At 35.4% G+C, this 20,055-nt stretch overlaps 2 protein-coding genes across 8 annotated transcripts; one reads left to right on the top strand and one right to left on the bottom strand.

Moving 5' to 3' along the window:
* Nucleotides 1–2,754: 2,754 nt before the first annotated feature.
* Nucleotides 2,755–12,953, bottom strand: LOC125683697 (serine/arginine-rich splicing factor 7). Of its 6 annotated transcripts, none has more exons than XM_048925127.2 (7): nucleotides 12,783–12,953; nucleotides 12,303–12,582; nucleotides 10,246–10,413; nucleotides 7,899–7,964; nucleotides 5,246–5,269; nucleotides 4,287–4,313; nucleotides 2,755–3,170 (listed from the first exon to the last, which is right to left on the bottom strand). In XM_048925127.2, exons 2-7 carry the CDS (start codon nucleotides 12,578–12,580, stop codon nucleotides 2,891–2,893), a joined length of 843 nt encoding a protein of 280 aa, XP_048781084.1. In that variant the 5' UTR covers nucleotides 12,581–12,582; nucleotides 12,783–12,953; the 3' UTR covers nucleotides 2,755–2,890. The 6 variants fall into 6 exon arrangements, with proteins under 6 accessions (XP_048781084.1, XP_048781083.1, XP_055996811.1 ...); XM_048925126.2 differs by having other exon boundaries at nucleotides 12,769–12,931; XM_056140836.1 differs by having other exon boundaries at nucleotides 12,762–12,829.
* A 47-nt stretch (nucleotides 12,954–13,000) lies between these two features.
* Nucleotides 13,001–18,742, top strand: LOC125683698 (serine/arginine-rich splicing factor 7-like). 2 transcript variants are annotated; one of them, XM_048925129.2, is made up of 5 exons: nucleotides 13,006–13,111; nucleotides 15,228–15,436; nucleotides 15,523–15,732; nucleotides 17,026–17,136; nucleotides 17,928–18,742. In XM_048925129.2, exons 2-5 carry the CDS (start codon nucleotides 15,228–15,230, stop codon nucleotides 17,998–18,000), a joined length of 603 nt encoding a protein of 200 aa, XP_048781086.1. In that variant the 5' UTR covers nucleotides 13,006–13,111; the 3' UTR covers nucleotides 18,001–18,742. The 2 variants fall into 2 exon arrangements, with proteins under 2 accessions (XP_055996814.1, XP_048781086.1); XM_056140839.1 differs by lacking the exons at nucleotides 17,026–17,136; nucleotides 17,928–18,742 and adding an exon at nucleotides 16,054–16,404 and having other exon boundaries at nucleotides 13,001–13,111.
* Nucleotides 18,743–20,055: the final 1,313 nt, after the last annotated feature.

Here is a 20,055-nt window from a genome sequence, read left to right as displayed (position 1 = left end):
CCCTCATGTTTCCAGACTTGACCCCGTGACCAAAATGACCTGCTTATACAAGTAGATTCGCCGATTATTTAGATGAAGATATCGCAACTCTTACGAATGGCAAAGACAGTTTAATAATACAGGAAATGTAACCAGGGGCAGATCCAGGAATTGTGGTTACGGGGGGCGCCACTTTTAAGTGCAGGGGGTCTGGATTTTATAGGACTTGAAATATGTCTCCTACTTAGTCATTTGTACTATTTTCTATCATTTTTAATAAGGTGAAATTAATAAAATGACGCAAATTTTGAGGGTTTTTGGAAAAAATTAAGTTCTCCCAATAAAGTAATTCAAGAAATCAAAAGATTTTGCCATTTATTTCTCAAGGAGTGGAAGAAATAATTGCTTTTTTTATCGTTCAGTACATTTTTCAAGATGCCACGATTTACCTTAAATTTGAAAAAAAATTTGGGGGGGGGGGGGGGGCACAGCCCCTCCCCTCATTAAATCCGCCACTGGTAACCAATAATACAGGAAATGTAACCGAGGTAGCCGAACTGATTTTGACGCAATGATATCAATGACACATTAGCCCTGCACTATTCCTTTTGAGGGTTGTGGATTTACAAGGGTATAACAAAATATTTATTGATCATGTCTAAAAACACGCGTTTTGCTGGACTCGCGGTTGCCTAAGGCTTTAAAAGAAATTGAATCGGAAAGGTGGCTAGATATAGATCGAAATCTAATAAAATGTAATATTTGCAGCTCTGATATTGGAGACGAGCTGCATTATTAGGTCACCTGAATTCATTCAGGTGACCTATTGCTATCTCTTTTTGTCCGTCGTCGTTCGTCGTGCGTTAACATTTGAACATTTTCAGCTTCTTCTCTGAAACCCCTGAACCAATTTTGGCATATAGCATCTGTGGGTGGAGGGGAACAAAAATTGTGAAATTCGTGGTCCCTGCCCCCCTGGGGCCTGAGGGGTGGGGCAAAAACCATCAAAATGAGTGTAATTTTAAAAAATCTTCTTCTTTACTCCTGGACATCAAGAAGCCAAACTGTGGGCATAATTATAATGAGCGTTGAGCCCTCTACCAAAATTGTGAAATTCATGGCCCCTGGGGCAGGGGTTCTTGTGTTAGTGTGGGGCTCTATTGGTCATATAGTGAAAATGTAGAAATTCTTTGAAAATCTTCTTCTCTGTCTCTGGGTATTAAGTAGACAAATTAATAGCATGGTAATGATGAGCAAGGATGCCTCTTTATAACCCCCACAAGTTGTGGAGGGTATACTGGAATCGGGCTGTCCGTCCGTCTGTAGATGCAATGGTTTCCGGGCTCTAAAGCATTATCCTTTCCACCTACCGTCACCATATCATATATATGGACTACCCATGGGATGAAGATGTTCCCTATCGATTTTGGGGTCAAAAGGTCAAGCGCACTGGACATTGAAGTAGCAATATGGTTTCCAGGCTCTAAAGCGTTATCCTTTCCATCTACAGTCACCATATCATACATATGGACTACCCATGGGATGATGTTCCCTATCGATTTTGGGGTCAAAAGGTCAAACGTCATGCACAATGGACATCGAAGTAGCAACACTCAGAAAAGAGGTAGTTTATACCTATTACCAACACCCTTTGGGAGATTGGGTTAAGCGGGGGGTATTCTTAGTGAGCATTGCTCACAGTACCTCTTGTTAAAAATTGTGAAATTCATGGCCCCTGGATCAGGGGTTCTGGTGCTAGGGTGGGGCTCTATAAGTCATATAGTGAAAATGCATTATTTCTTTGAAAATCTTCTTCTCTGTCCTTGGGTATTAAGTAGACAAACCAATAACATGGTTATGATGAGCAAGGATGCCTCTTTCAAAATTGTGAAATTCATGGCCCCTGGGTCAGGGGTTCTGGTATTAGGGTGGGGCCCTATTGATCATATAGTGAAAATGCATTTTATTTCTTTGAAAATCTTCTCCTCTGCTGCTGGGTATTAAGTAGACAAACTAATAGTACGATAATGATGATCAAGGATGCTTCTTTCAAAACTGAAATTTATGGCCCCTGGGTCAGGGGTTCTGGTGCAAAGGTGGGGCTGACCACATAGCTATTCAATGTTTCTTCCATCCAAAAGTAAGATTTTTATATTTAAACACAAACCTAATTCAAACATTGGAAGGTTGTTACATGATACTCAGGTGACCTATAAGGCCCCTGGGCCTCTTGTATTTTATTTGTCCTGCTTTGAATGATATCAGGTGACATTATTTTGAAATAGAATACGGTATTTGCACATATATGCAACATGCTGTTGATGTCTTTGTCCCTTGAAGAAGTCAATTTCTAAGGTTGGATATAACATTACAAAATTCCTTGTAATTCCTGCTCACATGACAAAATGTGATTTTTCAATCCAGGATTCAAAGTTGGTGGGGGGTGGGGTGGGGAACGACGACCCACGATGCATTTGAATTCAGTACAGCTGTATACACCTTCTACTCATCTCTCAGAATGTTGCACATCAGTAAACATTGGTTATGTCATTTGTACATGTATAACAAATGAATGCTTTTTCTGAAAACTTCTAAGCCTTTGATAAGATTGTGCATTTTAAACTATTTTTAAAATATTCAATGCTTCCTTACAGTTCTTATTTTTTTTAATACATACTGAAAAATAAATATATGCACCATGTACATGTAATACAAATGTAACATCTCCATTACAATTAAACTGGTATATGTAAAAAACAAAAACAAAAAGGCAGATATTGTACGATTTCTCTATTTCCCAAAGTCATCATCAACATACGCATTATCATTTTCTTTACTGAACAACATCAATGGATAAAAATATCAAGAAGATTTCAACAACCACCACAAGTCTGGTCCCTCCTCACTAATGCTAATCATCCTCCTCATCCTCCCGGTCTGGCCTTGGGCTTCTACTTCCTGACCTCTCTGACCTGGGGGCACTCCTTGAACGTGACCGTGAATGAGACGGCCTCACCTCATCTAAAATTTCTTCTTGGTCTTCTCTTGGGGGGCTCTCTCTTTCAGGACTTCCTTTGTTTCTTTCGTTTGAAATGTCTCGACTTCTTCTGGGTGACTTGGAGGAGGACTCCTTTCGTTTCTCTCGCTTTGGTGACTTTGACCTAGATTTCCTTTCTTTGTCCTTGTCTCTCCTGGAAATAAAATTAAATACAAATATATTACTCAGTGTTGGAACCCTAGATGTAATGAAAGGTTTCCCCCTCAAATACTAGATTTATACCTACCACTTAAAAATATGTGTGTTACCATATTTTTTTTTTTTTTAACTTTATTTGCATAGTCAGTTTCCACAGCAAAACATGTATATGATAAAGACAACCAGAACAAACCTACCTACAAAGAATACAAGAGGCTCATGGGCCGTGATGCTCACTTGTCACTTCCAAAGACAGAAAAATTAATCTCAAAAGCTTATTCTTATTCTGGTTCAATACAAAACATTAAGCCATGACTAGACCAACCTAAACCTTAAGTTTGGTATACCTGAACTTGTAGCCAAATGCAATTTTTTTTTGGTCAGAAAGGTTAACTACATAAGAAGTACCTACAAGACTGGGTATACATGTACATGTACTTTCTTTAAAGACTGTGAAAGCTTAACACAGTAATGAAGGTCACAAGAAAAAAAATTCCATCAGCAGTTTTTGATTAAGTGTTTGCTATAAAAAAGTATAGTGCAACTTCAAATGCAGAAAAAGGTCATTACTAGTTGGTAAACCAAAGACAGAGAAAGTATAAAGTAAAAGGGTCACAATCAGAACTCTTCAAACTATGTAAGAAGGTTTGTCAAGTTTTGTGACCTCCCACACAGCCCTTATCGAGAAGATACCAAATTTGTCACAGCCGGTAAGATGTCAGAAAATTTAGTTTTTCTTACAGATGTGCAGTTGTAAAGAAGAAATTTGTAAAGAATTGGAATGTTATCACGAAGAAGTTATAAGTGTTCAATTGTTAACACACGACAGACACTGAACAATTTTTAACTATATCTGGGCTATTTATAAAAGTTGTGCAAAAGTTTCTGCCATGAATTCTGTACTTTCATACAATAAGTTTCAATCAAGATTGTAAAAGAAACTCTGAGTCAAAACCAAAAGCTTGCAGGATGTATGTTTATATGCCAATGATTTTTATGAAATATAGAGCTGTTTTTAATAACATTGGTAATCAACAGAATCGAATATGACTTTGGTTGCTAATGCCTCTTTAACTATGTGAGTACCTTAAAATAACTCAGAAATACAAACCTGTTGCTCCGAGATCTGGAACCTGACCTACAAATTGTGTAAGTGATATTAGATTAAATCTAAGCCAGAATTGGTCTATTGGGACTAATACTTCTCTCCCCTGTAGGCCACCCAAAGTTGTGCATATTTAAATAACTGTAACTTTACCCAACATATTCTTTCTAATTAAACTTAGATGCTGCCTTGTATATCTACTAAACACACCTTCCAAAATCAATATTTCACTATCCCAATTCTTATGTCAATGAAGTATTCTATATTACTTGACACACCATTAAGGCACTGTTATGTTACTCTTGCAAAAGATGATAATACACATAAATGCATTGAACAGAGCACCTGAAACCATGAGCGAATTTTATTTCATTACTTATCATTACACTCAAATATAGGTCAGATGCAGCTTACAGACTCCGAGTTGGAAGAAGCAACCCCTAGACACAGGGTTTTGACACAATCTGAGCAAACTGGTATGTATAGTATAATAGTCACTATGATACTATATATACCAGTTTGCTCAGATTGTGTCAAAACCCTGTGTTCTTAGATGTGTCATGTTCATGAGGAAGTTTGGATTGTATTCCACTTGCCATAATGTGAGATCAGCCCTAAATGCTGAACCTTATGTCCACGGGTATCCTGATGAATAAATGGACAGACAGACGTGCTGATTCCACTATAACTCCCCATAACTTTGTTATGATAAATCTAAACCCTGTGCATTAAACATTCATTGGCAATATGATGAAAATCTGTAGTGAATTACAAGTGTCAATTTTTAAAATGTAGCATACAGTACACATGTGGAGATTTTATATTTTTGTGTAATGCAAGGTCTGCTGTAATAAAGATTTTGCAGATCAAAATATCATGAATTCTTCATGATTTACCTTGATTTGGTCACAGTACTTTGAAGCACACAAAAAAACCCCACTAGACTGAATGTATATCAAGCATACCTCTCTCTTCGTCTTGATCTTGACCTAAAAAATAAAAATCTCATTTTCATGATGATCTCTAGAGGAATAAAGGCCTCGACATTACATCGCTTTATATCTAAAATTTAGATCTTTTTCATGTTGAAAAATCGTGTTGGAATATGAAATCAAAAAGTTGGGAAATTTAATACACATTCCTTGAAAATGGTCAAAATGGTAATTTTCCAAGCCATTTCTTTAAAACAATTGAAAATTAGAGCCCCCATGTATCAAACAAAATGAATTTCTCACATTTGCAACATTAAAATAAAAAAAAATAACAAATCTAAGTTTCATACTGATTGATGCATGGTGCTCACACTTATATAAGTCAAACAGCTTTCAAAAATAGCGAACCTTAACCCATTGAAAAAAAATGGTGAGAAATGCATGTTTCTGATGTCATACATAGTAAAGGATTATTCATGTAATGATGAGGCTTTTATTTACCCACCAAAATCAACATTTGTGCTTTTGAAATTATAAATTTGATCAAAGAAATTATGACATCATAAACATGATGTTTTTCACCATTTTAAGAATTCTGGAATAAAGTTGCTAGATGCTACATCTCAAAGTTTTTCTTCTAGAAAACACTGAGCACAGGCTTTGACAAACTTTATATTTATACCATAGATTTATCTTTTTAGAGCACATGTGATAGTAAAATTTCTGTTTGTAGAAAACTGTGCTGAATGTTTCCAAAAAAAAAAACCCCCAAAAAATCATAAAAATAGCCATCTTCAATGAATTTCAGAATAATTGAGAAAGTGCATCACTTTTGATGATGTGTAATACAAAGGACAGAAAATATCAGCGACAAATTATGTGAAGATATACAGTAAAATATCTGTATCTCGAATATGGTTTATCTCGAATACCCTGCTTGAGTCGAAGTCGACCGCTGGTCCCGGCCGTTTTCCCTATATAAATGATTAAAAAAACTTCTGATATTTCGAACACGGTAATCTCGAATACTCTGCTTATGTCGAAGTATTTTCAAGGTCCCATACCCTAAATTCACCTGGTTTATCTTGAAGTGCAGTCAATTTTCCCCTCTGCTTACCATACCTGGCGTCATTAAGTCACACATTCACACCTGCGGCTACATCAATTATAATTAATGACAGCTAATCCACGCTCGCCTTTTCCAAGTAGACCCAGGTCGCAATAAATGGTTCAACAGCTTGGGTGATTAGTGAAGCCTTCCAACATTATGGCTAAAGTTCACCGCCAATTATGAACTAACACACCCGATTCCATGGATGGTGTTTTGAATGACACACGCTCTATCATTAACATGTACAGTAGGTTAGATAAACGCACAAAATCGGCGAAGTACGCTTGAAGGTAATGCTCTTGATAACGATAATGCATTTAATAATACATACATGTACTTCATCATTAAAACTAGTACAGAGAAAACACGAAAATTTATTTAATAAACATTTAAAAGGTTGTTTTTTTTAAATCCGTCTTTTTTGTTTCTTATGTGATAGGTTCTTTCATTACAATGCAATAACTACATCCCAGTCAAGTCTGGACATCAGTAAACTTAAAAGTAAGCATACATGCACAATCATCTTAATTTTGAAACACATTGTGAATTCAATACGCTGGTTTCAAGATACGCTCGAGTTATTTCCCTTTGAAGAACTCTCGTACATAGTAAGGCGCGAAAAAACTTGTTTACATGCGGGAGTGGGACAAATATTCATCACTGCATAAGTGAATGTACTCATTAAGTCTCTCATACACTGTTTCACCTCCCGAATTCAACTGATACACAAACCAAGTAAGTGATAAGTATTCAGGGAGTAATTAGATACATGGAATTCTTATTATATCACGTAATTTTATTGGTAGTAGGTATCATATCCAGGATATTACTTTCAAATATGACATTGTTTTTATGTTTCTGCTTTAGTAAAACATTTCTTTCAATGGTACATGTATTTTGTGTTTCCAACATTTACATATTTAAAGAGAAGCCGCTTTTAATACATTTTATCGTCTTTCTCACTGACAGTAGGTTCACTCTGTCCCACTTTGGCCCTCAAAGTTCTACTAAATGTACCTCCTACACAGGAGAGCTCTTATCTCGAAACTGGCGTATTGGATGTTTATATATATTTAAAAAAACCGAAATGTTTGTCTTTGAAATTCCACAATATTAATTTATCAACTTGTATTAAACTATAAGAAATGGCAACGGGGTTTTTGTTTATAATGCAAATCCCATACCATGCATCAAATATCCTCCTTCAAATTTTTTTTATCCAAGATCGATTTTGGATATCTCAAACCCCTGGATATCTCGAAGTTTTTTCGAGGTCCCTCCGACTTTGAGATAGAGATATTTTACTGTATTTGGTATGATCTCTCTTATGACATAAATGATTTAGTCCTTAAAGCTTAAAAGTTTTGAGTTTTAAATGGGCGAGGAGTATGTTATCATACACAGTTTTCTATGATTAAATGCTAAAATCATTATCAATTTTGTTATCTCACCTACTTAACAACACACATAAATTAAAATCCAGGTAAAAATTTCATTATTAGGGAACATAGTTCTTTTCGCTTGGCCATTATTATCAAACACAGAAATGCCTGTATAAAGTGTGTGAGAACTGACCTTGACCTGCTTCTTCGTGAGGGTGACCTACTTCTGGATCGTGATCTTGTCCTCCTTCTGCGCTCTCTATAAATACAAGTTAGTGTAAATTCCGAAACAATGTGGCAAAATGTATGCAGGTGACAAAACAAAGTAAACAAAGTTAAAATAAAATATGAAATTCCAAAATTGTATGTAATGTGTACCAGTACTAATTTACTCTCATTCAAAAATTAATTCCAATATGAACTGGGACTTCTTAAAAGTCATTCGTCTGCTTTATTTCTACAAGATTCTCACACTAAAGGAACCTAAAGTGTATCACATCTTTGGAAAGTTTCAATGATTTTGAAAACAAATATAAACAGCAGAATATCAATACACAAAATGAATGGAAAGAGATGTTCATTTTTTTTGTTTTTTTTTGTTTTTGCTAATTCCAATGTTTTAAAATTTACTTCACATAAAAAGATTTACACCAATCTGCAGGAATTTCATCTAAGTCCATCACCAGCAAATAGAGACATGCATTTAAAAAGCTTTTACATGCTGTGGTTTGGTTTGAAAGAATTTCTAGAGCTTGAAGTGGAAAAGATTCTTTAATACACATAAATATATCCTCTTTTTAAACAAAGAATTGGCATAGATAAAACAAATTTAAACAGCAATAAATATCAGTATCTACAATAGTGTAAAAGTATGTATTACCATTTAACACAGTACTTACCCCACACGACTACTAGCAAAATATCACATTATTTCTTATACACGCCTACATTCAATACCACTCATTGCCCACCATAGAGGGACGCACCATTATTTTTTCAGGGGGGCGCACTTCCTGAACACAGGGCTGTTGACCATAATCAACCAATCACACTTTAGAGTGCGGTCCGATCCGCAAAATTTTCGCGGAGGACCACCATCATCAACCCAATGCCATTGCCAACTCTTTGCCAACACAATCAATATACCATTACCACTTGCCTGATAAAAACATTACGGAGAGACATAAATATAGTGGAAATCGTGCTCATATTTCCACTGTATTACAGAGAAATATATTTTCATTATGATAAAGTAGATTAGTATGTGCAAGGTGGCATTTTTCTTTTTCTTTATTTCTTTTTTTTTTTTTTTTTGTGTCATTTATTCCTATTTCTGTGAAGTTAGTATGCAAAAATTTCTCTGAGAGTAAATCTGCTTCTATTGGTTGCCCATGTTTCAGAGCGACCACAGAAAAGTGGCAGAAACTGTACTCCCAGTACAAAGATTTTGTAACATCCACGTCCCCATACACCCTTAACAAAAATTTTACGGTCTCAAAATATTTTAATATACCTAACACGATTATCAGAATGGTAAATGTAAAATTTGGAAAAACTATATTATGTAAAAGAAATACAAATCGCACAAATATATTCAACATTTAAATCAAGAAGAATGTGTTTATGAACCCACTACCTGATTTGTTAAGGCATCCGATACAAAATATAACTTGTTTACATTCTAGATAAATAAATTTAGTAAATTAATTGCAAATCAATATATTGGTCATTCATGTAATTAATACAAGAGTTTCTTATAATTTAGTGTTAAATTTAATAGAGTTATCTTCCCCTGCTCAAAAATTAGAAAAATTAAATTTCATCAGATTTTGCCTGGTGACCCCCAGTTTTCTTGTAGATAATGTCTTTTGTTTTATTTTGCATGCCAATAACATGTATTTCCCATAGGGTTCAATGTAAAATTAATTCAGCAAAATTCTTCAAGCACTAGATGATTATTTTTGAAAAAATCTCCCAGTGAATCATTTTCTATGTTGATGCCCTTTTAAGGTAAAAGTTGATGAAAACTTTCTCAAGTAAAACTGTATCGGATACCTTAAACTTACAAACAATAAATTGCATGATGCAATTACCTAGGAAAATGATATCACAGTGCTCACCCGATAAAGAATCATAATACTGCTATCATGAATCTCTCTTCTTCCTTTTTGCTTTGCTTGTATAATTTTATTCATTGTGCATTGTGTTTTATTAGATTTTCGTATATTTTATTTGTAATGTTGTGGTGAAACAAGAAACAAACATTGGTCAGAAATATAGAACAGATTCTTTTCTAAATTGATAAAATGTGTTCATTTTGAATAAAATATCTGGGTTACGTGTAATAATCAAATAAGGTTTTTTTCTGGTTACAAATTTTATAAAGCAAACTGATATCTGCATATTGAATATCAATCAAAACTACTTTTATTATATTCAAACACACAAATATAAATGATTACTTTATTTAAGAATATACCAAAAAATTATGAAATTTTCAGACAATTAAATACATTTTCATAATAAAAATTTGTACAAACCGGCTTCTATTTCTTCGTCGCTGTCTCCAAATTTCAACACAGTCTCGGGAAAAATGGCCTTTCTCTCCACAAGTGTAACAACGTAAATTTGGATCAAAGCCTCTCCTTCTTCTTCCTCTTGTTCTTGGTCGTGCAAAAGAACATCTGATTCTCCCTCCTGAAAGAGGTCTGCAAAACAGTGAATCCACTTTTGAATATACTTTCGACACTGGTAACATACATATTGCACCTTTAACATAACAAAACATATAAGTTCTTGAAAATTATCAAAATTGTTTCTTTAGAGTTCACAGTTAAGACACAGAGTTCTATAGAACCATACAAATTTGAAAAATACATTCTACTGAGATTAAAGTCTAAACTTTTCATTGTGATGGGGATCTACAGTTATAAGTATCTACAGACCCTGAGGCATACTACTGTATTAAACAAATAGTAAACGAATGCAGAACAGTACAAGAACGAATGGTTTCTACTGTGGAATGAACGCTGAACAGTTTAAATGGAATGGATCTTATCGAGAATGGAACGTTTGAAGACAAACATTAGAATGAATGAACAATGTGGACTAGGAATGGAATGCTATGGGCCAAAATGGGAATGAACACTTTCAGAGTTGCAAAAAATCACTTGCCCATTCACAATTGTGAGTAATTTTATTTGTGGGCAACCAAATTATGAAAATTATGCAAAGCTCACACGGCGAGTAAAAGTTTACTGGAACTTTTTTGGAATCCCCTTGTGGTTTGACTTTTAAAAGTACTTTTGTTTTCATCATTTCATTGTCAATAACATGCTACAAGTATATAAATTTTGAAGCGAGTCAACATTACATTGATGATGGTTTCGGGAAAGTAAACATGTGGAAATTCATTGAAGGGGTGTCTAACTCTCAAAGATAATTTCTCCGACTATCAAAGAATTTTTTTAATGAAATTTGTTTTTGAAATGCAAGGTAGAAGTAGAAAGGGCTGAAGTTGAGGTAGGATATTGACGACAAAAGTGTAGAAAGAGAGAATATTGAGGATGAAAGTGCGGAAAAAAGAATTTAAAAATTCGCCAGCGTAGAGTGTAGGAGTGAGACTGAAAATGAATATGATAGTGTCAGAGGATGAAGGGACAGTGTATGAGAGTCTGAATGAAATTGAAACAGAAATTGAATAGAATTGAAATAAAACAATATGTTATTGTCATAACATTTTTATATAGATTAGTTTATGATAAAATTGTTATTTGCAACTGTGGGCCCCAAAATATTTGTGTGGGCTGTTAATGTTGGTACAGTTGGTAGCCCCTAAACTTTCATTTGTTATTTGCAACCCTGAGTTTAACCATGATTTCAAATGAGGGAATAATGATTTTCTCTTGTTATTTGTGGCTGTTAATCTGATTTAATGGTCGTAGACTGAGTTTTATGGGTGACACATTAGCAGAGCTAATATCAGAAAGTGGTATGGTATTATAAACCCAAATATTATTATTACAAAATTACCAATTCCTATGAATGTATAAGACTCTGACTGCCAATCTGATTGACTTGTCACAGACACCGTTCCTTCAAAGGTACCCTCTGTGTTCATGACAACATTTTATACTATTGTTTCACTTTACTTCCCATATAGCATCCTTGATGAACAGTGCATTTTCAATCAGTATTGTTATTCCAGACCAATGTCAATATCACTGGTATTAAACTGCTGATAATAACAATACAAATAGATATAATAAGTAAACGTGGTCTTAGCGGAATTTCCTTCCGCCATCTTGGGATGATAGTAACGATCGTTACTATCATCAGTTTAATACCAGTGAATATATAGAAATCCTTAACATATGTGTATATGGTGTACATGTGCATATGGTATCACGTAGTTATAATGTTTAAGTGTCAAAACTGTGTTATATTTCCTGCATTTAATGGATAGGCAGATTTAAAAATGCATAAAGTCATGTTGCAAGATATAATGGGTCTTTGCTCGTCTCAACGGTCACACCGCAAAACATATAACTTAGGAGCAAATCATTAAATATTGAACGCGTGACAAACAGTGCCTTACTTCCCATCCATCTCTCTAATAGCTTTGTCAGCATCCTCTCTGTATTTGTACACAATAAATGCAAAACATGGAGGATTCCTGGCAACCCATACTTCTATAAGTGGGCCAAATTTTTCGAAGGCTCTTTCAAGATCTCGCTTAGATGGTTCAATCCCCAAATCGGCAACATGAATTCTGTATCCCTCCTCAGGAGATGGACTTCTGCTGTCGTAACTTGCACTTCTGCTGTGCCTTCGATCATAGCTTCTGCTGCGACTTCTTGATCTAGATCTTCCCATTACTGTAAAACAAAAAACATCAAGGCTGCGGCGCGGTGATAATATCATTAAAATATGAACTTGATGATATTAAAGACCACAGACATCATAATTGTACCTAGTCATAGAAGTTTCCTATATTCAAAAATACTAATTACCAGTTCATTTACCTAAAAGTAAAGATATAAATAGTCAACATTACTTCTTACTTATTATTATGTACCTCCAAATTGCTAGATATTTTCTGCCTGGCCTTAGTGCACACCTCTATCAACGTTGGTCGAACGTTCCATTCATATTCACATACCATAAAACGTTCAATTGATACACAAAATATTGTAACGTTCTAAATTTTGTTATTATTTTTTTAAAATTCCAAACTTAATCAATAAATTTATCAGTGCATCAAAAATACAACAACATCCCTATCTAATAAATTTAAGACTTTTTCAAAATATAATTATAACAAAACACGTGACCTAAACCTCGCGGTAGGCGCCATATTGGATTGTACATGCGATAACCGAAGAAGAAACAGGAAAGTGCAAGAAAGTATGCATATTTATATTTATTGTTACAATCAACGTTGTATTTATTTAAGTGCATCAGAAAGTACACCTTCAAACATGCATTTATGATAGATAATTCTCTCACCTGTGCACAGTTTTACCATAATTTAGTTTTTATATACTGCATGCGTACGTATCCACTACGTTTTGTAATTTATATTTGTGAAAACCACTCCCCTTCTCTAATAGTTGTGGTACTTTAATCCCAAACTCATTTTAATTTAATAATCAGGTTACAGTGAATTCAGTTTTAAAATTATACTATGTATAGACTAGAGAGGTTTTGTTTTTTTTTGAAAATATACACAACAGTAGGCTTTGTGCTTAGTACATAAAGTTTCCTCCCCAGTAATACCACAGGCACCTGAAGTATGGATACTACTTACCCTCCTCGTTTGATAATTTATTATTAATATTTTTTGGTGGCAATACAGGGCCGTCAATCTCTTTGAATTGGGTCCGAAAAACAGACCCTTCCCATATTGGGGGAATAAAACCAAAATTCACAATTTACTTATCTAGAAATTCACAATATCACAAACTGTTACATTTTGTATATATAAAAAATTAAATCTTGTTAGTTTTGTTTTTTACTTATGACTTCTGGCGCATTTTCGACAAGGCCCGAAATGTAAAATTTCCCAACTTGACCCTAAACATCGATAATTTTCCTAATCTAATGGGACCCAGACCCTGTACTATAAAGGACAGTGACAGCCCTGCAATAATTTCTCTGAAATGTGAATTCCCTGCCTATCTCAGCTCATCCATCTTGATTTATATGCAATTGTTTCACGCTTTTTGTAAGCTTTATAGAAATTCTACTGGTATACAAAAATACACAAGGTAAGAAACAATAATTTGTAAACAAATAGGGACAGAGTTGTCGAAAACTGTTGGTTCTACTGGCAAGGCTGGTAAAAAAAAAAAAAAATTCCCTGGACTGATAACTTGATAGAAAATGTCGTTCCAAACGACCGTTTGAAAATTTCGGCTGTGATCCGATTATTTTAGAGCTTGGGTTCGGGATGGGCAAATGAAGGCCACTCAAACAAAATGACCGTACGTCCAATCAAATTTGTGAAAGGTTCTCTATACCCAAGAAGAAAAAGCTCAGTGATAGAGCGTTCGCTTCGTAACTGGAAAGTTGCGAGTTCGAGTTCTGCTCGTGCCATAGCCACGTCAAACCTAAGATGTAAATATATCCTCACCAAATGCTCGGCATTCAGCAGTTACAGTCATAGGTCTTTCGGATATGACCTCCAATGTTGCGGCAGGTTTTTAAACGTTAAAAAAAACTCACTTCTATGGCCTTGAGTCAGAGTACAAAGCACAGGTCTAAATTTGTGGTATTTCACCCACAGCTGGTGGCGTCTCAATATGAGGGGAAAATTTCTGACGCGATATAAAACAAACAAATAACTTGGTAAGAAAACAAAAGAAATGCTGAACCTGGACCACTTAAAAAATTATGAAGGTGGTGTTAATGTGTTCGGGGATGGCTGGAAAACTGACCATATTTGGCTGCATGGATACAAGTGGGAGATGCATCGCTGTTAAAACAATAAAAGGCATTTTTTTCTTCTTTCTTTCTATGCAATACAGGGTTTATATATCTGGTCCGAGAAAACTTTGTCTGGTCTGACAGAACCTTTAACTCTGTCAGATGAAATGTCTGACTGTGATTTAAAAATTTTGACAACTTTGTAGAGCATTTCGGGGCACATTTTCCAAGTAATTACAACATTAGCTAAGGAATTTTGAGGGAAATGTCATACTACAAGTCTCTTCAACTCGAAACCCATTTCATCTCTTATTTGTCACAATCTTGCGTGCATTGTTCGGACAGGGCTTCTTCTCTTCCACTGACAGCTTTAAAGGAGATCACAGAGTACAAATTTGTAGTTCGCGCTGTGTGATTGGTTCGCTTAGACATTGTTTAGTCTCGGGATCATTCGCGAACCAATCACATGACGCGCAACAAAGTCATCCTCTTTGACTTCCTGTAAGGTTATGGAACACTAGTTCCTAGGAACGCTAGATTAGTTAATTCTTAAAACAAAAAGTATACAGAAATTCATATTTTCTATTACTTGCAGATGTCTCGATACAGGGACAACAACTTGGAAGGAAAAATTTATGTTGGGGACTTGAGTCGTGATGCCAATGAAAAAGACCTGGAGAGAGCATTTGAGTATTATGGCAGGCTGAGAAATGTTTGGGTTGCACGCAATCCAGCAGGTTTTGCCTTCATTGAGTTCGAAGACCCAAGAGATGCTGATGATGCAGTACGAGGCATGGATGGAACGTAAGGCCTTATTACCAAGTCTATTTTGATATAGAAGAAATTAGAATTATTGAATAGGTGATAAATACTTTTTATGTTTATTTCAGGTCAATCTGTGGCTCTAGAGTTAGAGTAGAACATTCTACAGGGAAAGTACGGCCAAAACCTTGGCTTCGTGGGGGCCGACCGCCAAGGTCTGGAGGAGGGCGTCGACCTTTTCATCCTGATGACAAATGTTATGAGTGTGGTGGAAGAGGTCACTATGCATATGACTGCACACGCAGGGGCAGGTCTCATAAAAGCTCCAGAAGGTCAAGGTGAACTTTTTGATTTTTGCATCTTTTAGACTTTTTTCCAGTGTGGATACAGCAAAGCTACAAGGAAGAATAGTGAGTCACAGACTCCTACTAATATATGTATTTGTTATTTTTCACAAGTTACAAAAGAATACTTAATAAGATGATAATGAATTAGGGAACAGATCACATATAATATATGTGGAATTTTTTTATTATGATAAAGTTATACATTGCGTTTCTTCTGTATGTTGATTTGTTTGCACAAAACTATTTATAACAGCTTTTTTAAATGTCAGAAGTGAACCAATGATAACACAGATCTTCACTAATGCATTGCAGACATCTTCACGAACCATTGGCAAATGATCTAGACTGCCTCGGTTTTCAAGTTAGATTGCAACATACAATGTCTGAGCTCAGCCACACCCTCTCTTGAAGTGTTCAGAATCTTCAAGTCCACAGCCCCTTTTTCACCTAGAAAACACAAAAATGTAGCTTCCCATGTCAGTGGGAATGGTTTTAATCATCCCTGGCCACTGTACATCACGACCCATCTGAGAATCTTCACCTCAGCTGATCATGATGACAAGAAATTGCATTCATCACAACTGTTCATGGCTTTATCAGATATGAGAGTAGATTCACACCCTGCCTTGGACAACTGATCGTCCTGGCCAGTTAGAGTTATAAGATTTTTCTTCACAACCAGCAGTCATGGGCAAATCAGGTCAGAGAGTAGATTAACTTCTTCCTCTTCACAACATCCACCCTAGACCAATCAGATCTGAGAGTAGATTCACATCTCAACACACCAGACCACTGGGGGCCAATCATATTTGAGAGAATAGATCTACCTCTTCAGATCAACCAATAAGATTTGAAGGTAGACTGATTCACCACCTGAATCTCCCCCTTCAGACTCCTCTTGATCTTTCTGCATTTTGATTACTTGTTGACAGCAAATGGGTATGTTCTTCTTCAGTGTATGTGAATTTTTTTTCTTTCAGTTTCAGACGGTTTGATGATGAGTAAAAATGCATTCCTCATGATGAATTTTTTTACCAACCTAAATAAACTGAGAGCAAAAAATTTTCTAATTTTGCCAAAATCAATATGTATGCAAGTGTTTTCAAAGAATCTGTGACCTGTTAACATGAAAATAAAATTTTCATTACCATTTGAAACTGAGTAATGGTCTTGCTGTGTGTTTGTTTCTTGTTACAGATAACAGATGATTTTATTGTAGGTGCCCTTTTCACTTTAGTTGTTCTGAAGGTGAATATACATGAAGTTTGATTGGCCTCATTTCAGATCAAGGTCCAGATCCAGGTCCAGATCCCCAAGGAGACGTAGTTATTCCAGATCACGTAGCAGGAGTGGAAGTAGACCTAGATACCATACCAGAAGTAGGACAAAGAGCAGGTCAGTAGAACGGTATAGCTCAGTCTAGGGCTTCCATGGTTTAGAATTTTGTGGTTCATTCTAGTTATATATTTTTTGTGAATTTAGAATCTAAAATCATGGTTAAAGTCTAAAGTCACTCATTGTAGTATGGGGAAGAAGGGGGAAGGGGGGGGGGGGGGTAGTGTTAACCAAATCTTAATTGCTGTTCTGAAAGTTCAAACAGTGTAATGTATAAATATCGTGTTGAATATAATAGATAGTTGCAAAGAAAAGCCATTTTCTATGATTTGAGTTTATTGGGTTCTAACTATATGGCACATGCCCACCAGATATCACTATCTCAGTCCATTTGCACTTTTTATGGCACATGATAACTTCATTTTTCTCGGAAAGATTTTCATAAAGGAACAAACGGTGCACTTAAACTGCGAGATTTGGAACCTTTTTAGGGCTAAAAGTAACTGGCTTTATTGTCAGAGAAAGACCCCTATCTATTCAGATTTATCAGCTTTGTCATTACAGAGTTATGGGACTTATGGCATGCAATAACTTTAGATTACTTAGGAAGACTTTCTTAGAATTTAAAGCTAATGCTCAGATTAAGAAGAGAAGGATCCCTTTCAATTTTTAAATGTACCAATTTTGTCGTTACAGAGTTAGATTATTTTTTTTGATAATTAGAAGACAGCAATTTCTATGGAATATTTTATCTTCAAGTCCATAAAAAATTAAGGGTGGATGTATCAATCATGCTGTTTTCTATTTAAAAGTGAAATCAAATATCACAGGAAAATGTTAATATTTGACAGGTCTTCCTCCCCACCTAGAAGAAGGACCAGAAGTATCAGCAGAGAGGGAAGTGCAAAGCATGATGAACGCTAGAATTCCAAATCCGTGCTGTGTACCTTATACACATGACTTGTTTTTCCATTCATGACACATCCTTTGTATTGTATATTGATTCATTTTTACGAGTAAAGACAACTTGCACATCTTTCTGCACTAATTTTAACTAAGTACAGGTTAGAAGAAAGCTTTTTGTGATACCATTTTCTGTATTGGTGTCATAACATTGGAAATTTTAACACAATTTAAAGTTTTAAGTGGTCATGCTTACTGTTATCATTACAATCAAGTGCATTCAATCAGTGTATTCAAATTCATTTTCACAGGACCAGAAACATGCATTAAAAACAACAAAAAACATTCAGTTAGGAGGTAAAATATGTCAATACAAGGAATTCTAAAGTTTTTTTGTTTGAAAAATGAGTACATATGTATTTGAATCTTCATTTCCTTCTATCACTAATGGCGTAGTATTTCATTGATATCAAAACCTCTACTACATTTTCTTTATGTATAGAAGAGATTTAAGAAAAATATAAGTATTTGTATATTGCTTAAGGTTATGGCCCGTAAATCCATTACTTGAAACAGAAATGGGTAAGAAAAGTTTATAAACATTGTACAGTTGAATAATGTGTAGACGTTCATTTAAAACAAATGAGCAACTTCTCTTACAGTCAGATTGATTATAGCTTTGTGTTTTTCATGTGTTGAATTTTATATGATGTTTTACGTGTATAAGATTTGTAATAAATGTGTAATAAAATGTTTGAATGTCTGAGGAAATTTATTACTTTGTAGTCAATAAGGACACACTGTAGATGTTCATGTTCTCAGGAAATTCTGATTCAATAATTTTTATACACGTCGAACTTGGAACATTTGATCACCATGATGAGAGGAAGATGCCTATGGTTTTTCAAGGTTATAAGTCGGGTCACAGTATCACTTAGTTGGAAAACCTAGTAGGCAGGTTACAAACCCAACTGTAAGCTCCAGGATATTGTTATTCTTAGTGAGCATTGCTCACAGTACCTCTTGTTTCTTTAGGTCAAGGTCGTAGTAGCAGGATGCAGACCGATTCATTGGAGCAAGGACCATTAAACTTGGAGAGTAGGTACAAATGTATACATCTGCAAAGTGAAAATATTGGAGAGTACATCATTTGTCTTGGTTTTTTCGATGCAAAGAAAGTATGTTGAACCCTGATGATTGTTGATACTACTTGAAGGCAAGTTCTACCATTCATGGTGTAAGAAAAACGCCCTATATTAGCTTTTCACGGGCGTATTATGTACCGTTGGCGGTACTCCTGTTCTGGGAGTTATGCCCCCTTTTAACGTAGAATTTCGAGCCCGTCTGTCCTGTTGTGAGCGCAACACTTCTGAGACCGCTCAACAGAATTTCGTGAAACTTTGTAGTTAATAAGGACACGCTGTGTAGATGTGAATATTCCCAGGAAATTCTGATTTGATAATTTTTCTGGGAGTTATGCCCCTTTTGAAGTTAGAATTTCGAGCCCATCTGTCCTGTTCTTGCAGCAGTAATGCATAGCATTACCATTCATTATGTGAGGCATTGTCAAGCAATGTTGGAGCGTGGGGTATGTGAACTGGCTCACTTTTGCTTTCATTCATTTTAGCAGAGTCGAGAGAGAGAAAATGCAGTCCTGACAACTCATTTCAAACTTTTTCTCGGAGAATTTAAGACAGCATTAGAAGTCGGCAGCCAAAATATAATTTAGGAAAGAAAATTTATTCCTTCCTGTGTCATCTGGTCCGCTTGTCCCCTCATGCGGTTGTCTGGATTGATGTCTATCAATAAGTACTTGGTTTTTGCCTCAAACAAAATATTTTTGCTCATAGATACCTAATCACTTGCTACACCTAAAGTCCAAGTTTCAGGGTTGGGTAACCATGTCCTTGTATTTATAATTATTGAAGCAATAATTATCAATGAATGGTATCTGTATGGTTACACTACAGATGAGATCCAATTTTGGTGATATCGCAGTGGATATGAGAAAGCGCTGGTCTTTGTTGCGCGATTCAAGGGATGACTTTGAAACTCTTGATTGAGTCACATAATGCT

Source organism: Ostrea edulis, chromosome 6 (assembly GCF_947568905.1).
Source record: "Ostrea edulis chromosome 6, xbOstEdul1.1, whole genome shotgun sequence".
NCBI classification, from domain to species: domain Eukaryota; kingdom Metazoa; phylum Mollusca; class Bivalvia; order Ostreida; family Ostreidae; genus Ostrea; species Ostrea edulis.
This window is presented reverse-complemented; position numbering and strand designations above follow the sequence as displayed.

Coding starts and splice junctions, on each gene's coding strand:
- LOC125683697 (XM_048925127.2), bottom strand. CDS start 12,580: ATGGGAAGATCTAGATCAAGAAGTCGCAGCAGAAGCTATGATCGAAGG. Junction 5,270..7,898: donor TCACGAAGAAGCAGGTCAAG/GTCAGTTCTCAC, acceptor TTTATTTTTTAG/GTCAAGATCAAGACGAAGAG. Junction 3,171..4,286: donor TCCAGATCTCGGAGCAACAG/GTTTGTATTTCT, acceptor TTTTATTTCCAG/GAGAGACAAGGACAAAGAAA.
- LOC125683698 (XM_048925129.2), top strand. CDS start 15,228: ATGTCTCGATACAGGGACAACAACTTGGAAGGAAAAATTTATGTTGGG. Junction 15,733..17,025: donor AAAAGCTCCAGAAGGTCAAG/GTGAACTTTTTG, acceptor GCCTCATTTCAG/ATCAAGGTCCAGATCCAGGT. Junction 17,137..17,927: donor AGAAGTAGGACAAAGAGCAG/GTCAGTAGAACG, acceptor AATATTTGACAG/GTCTTCCTCCCCACCTAGAA.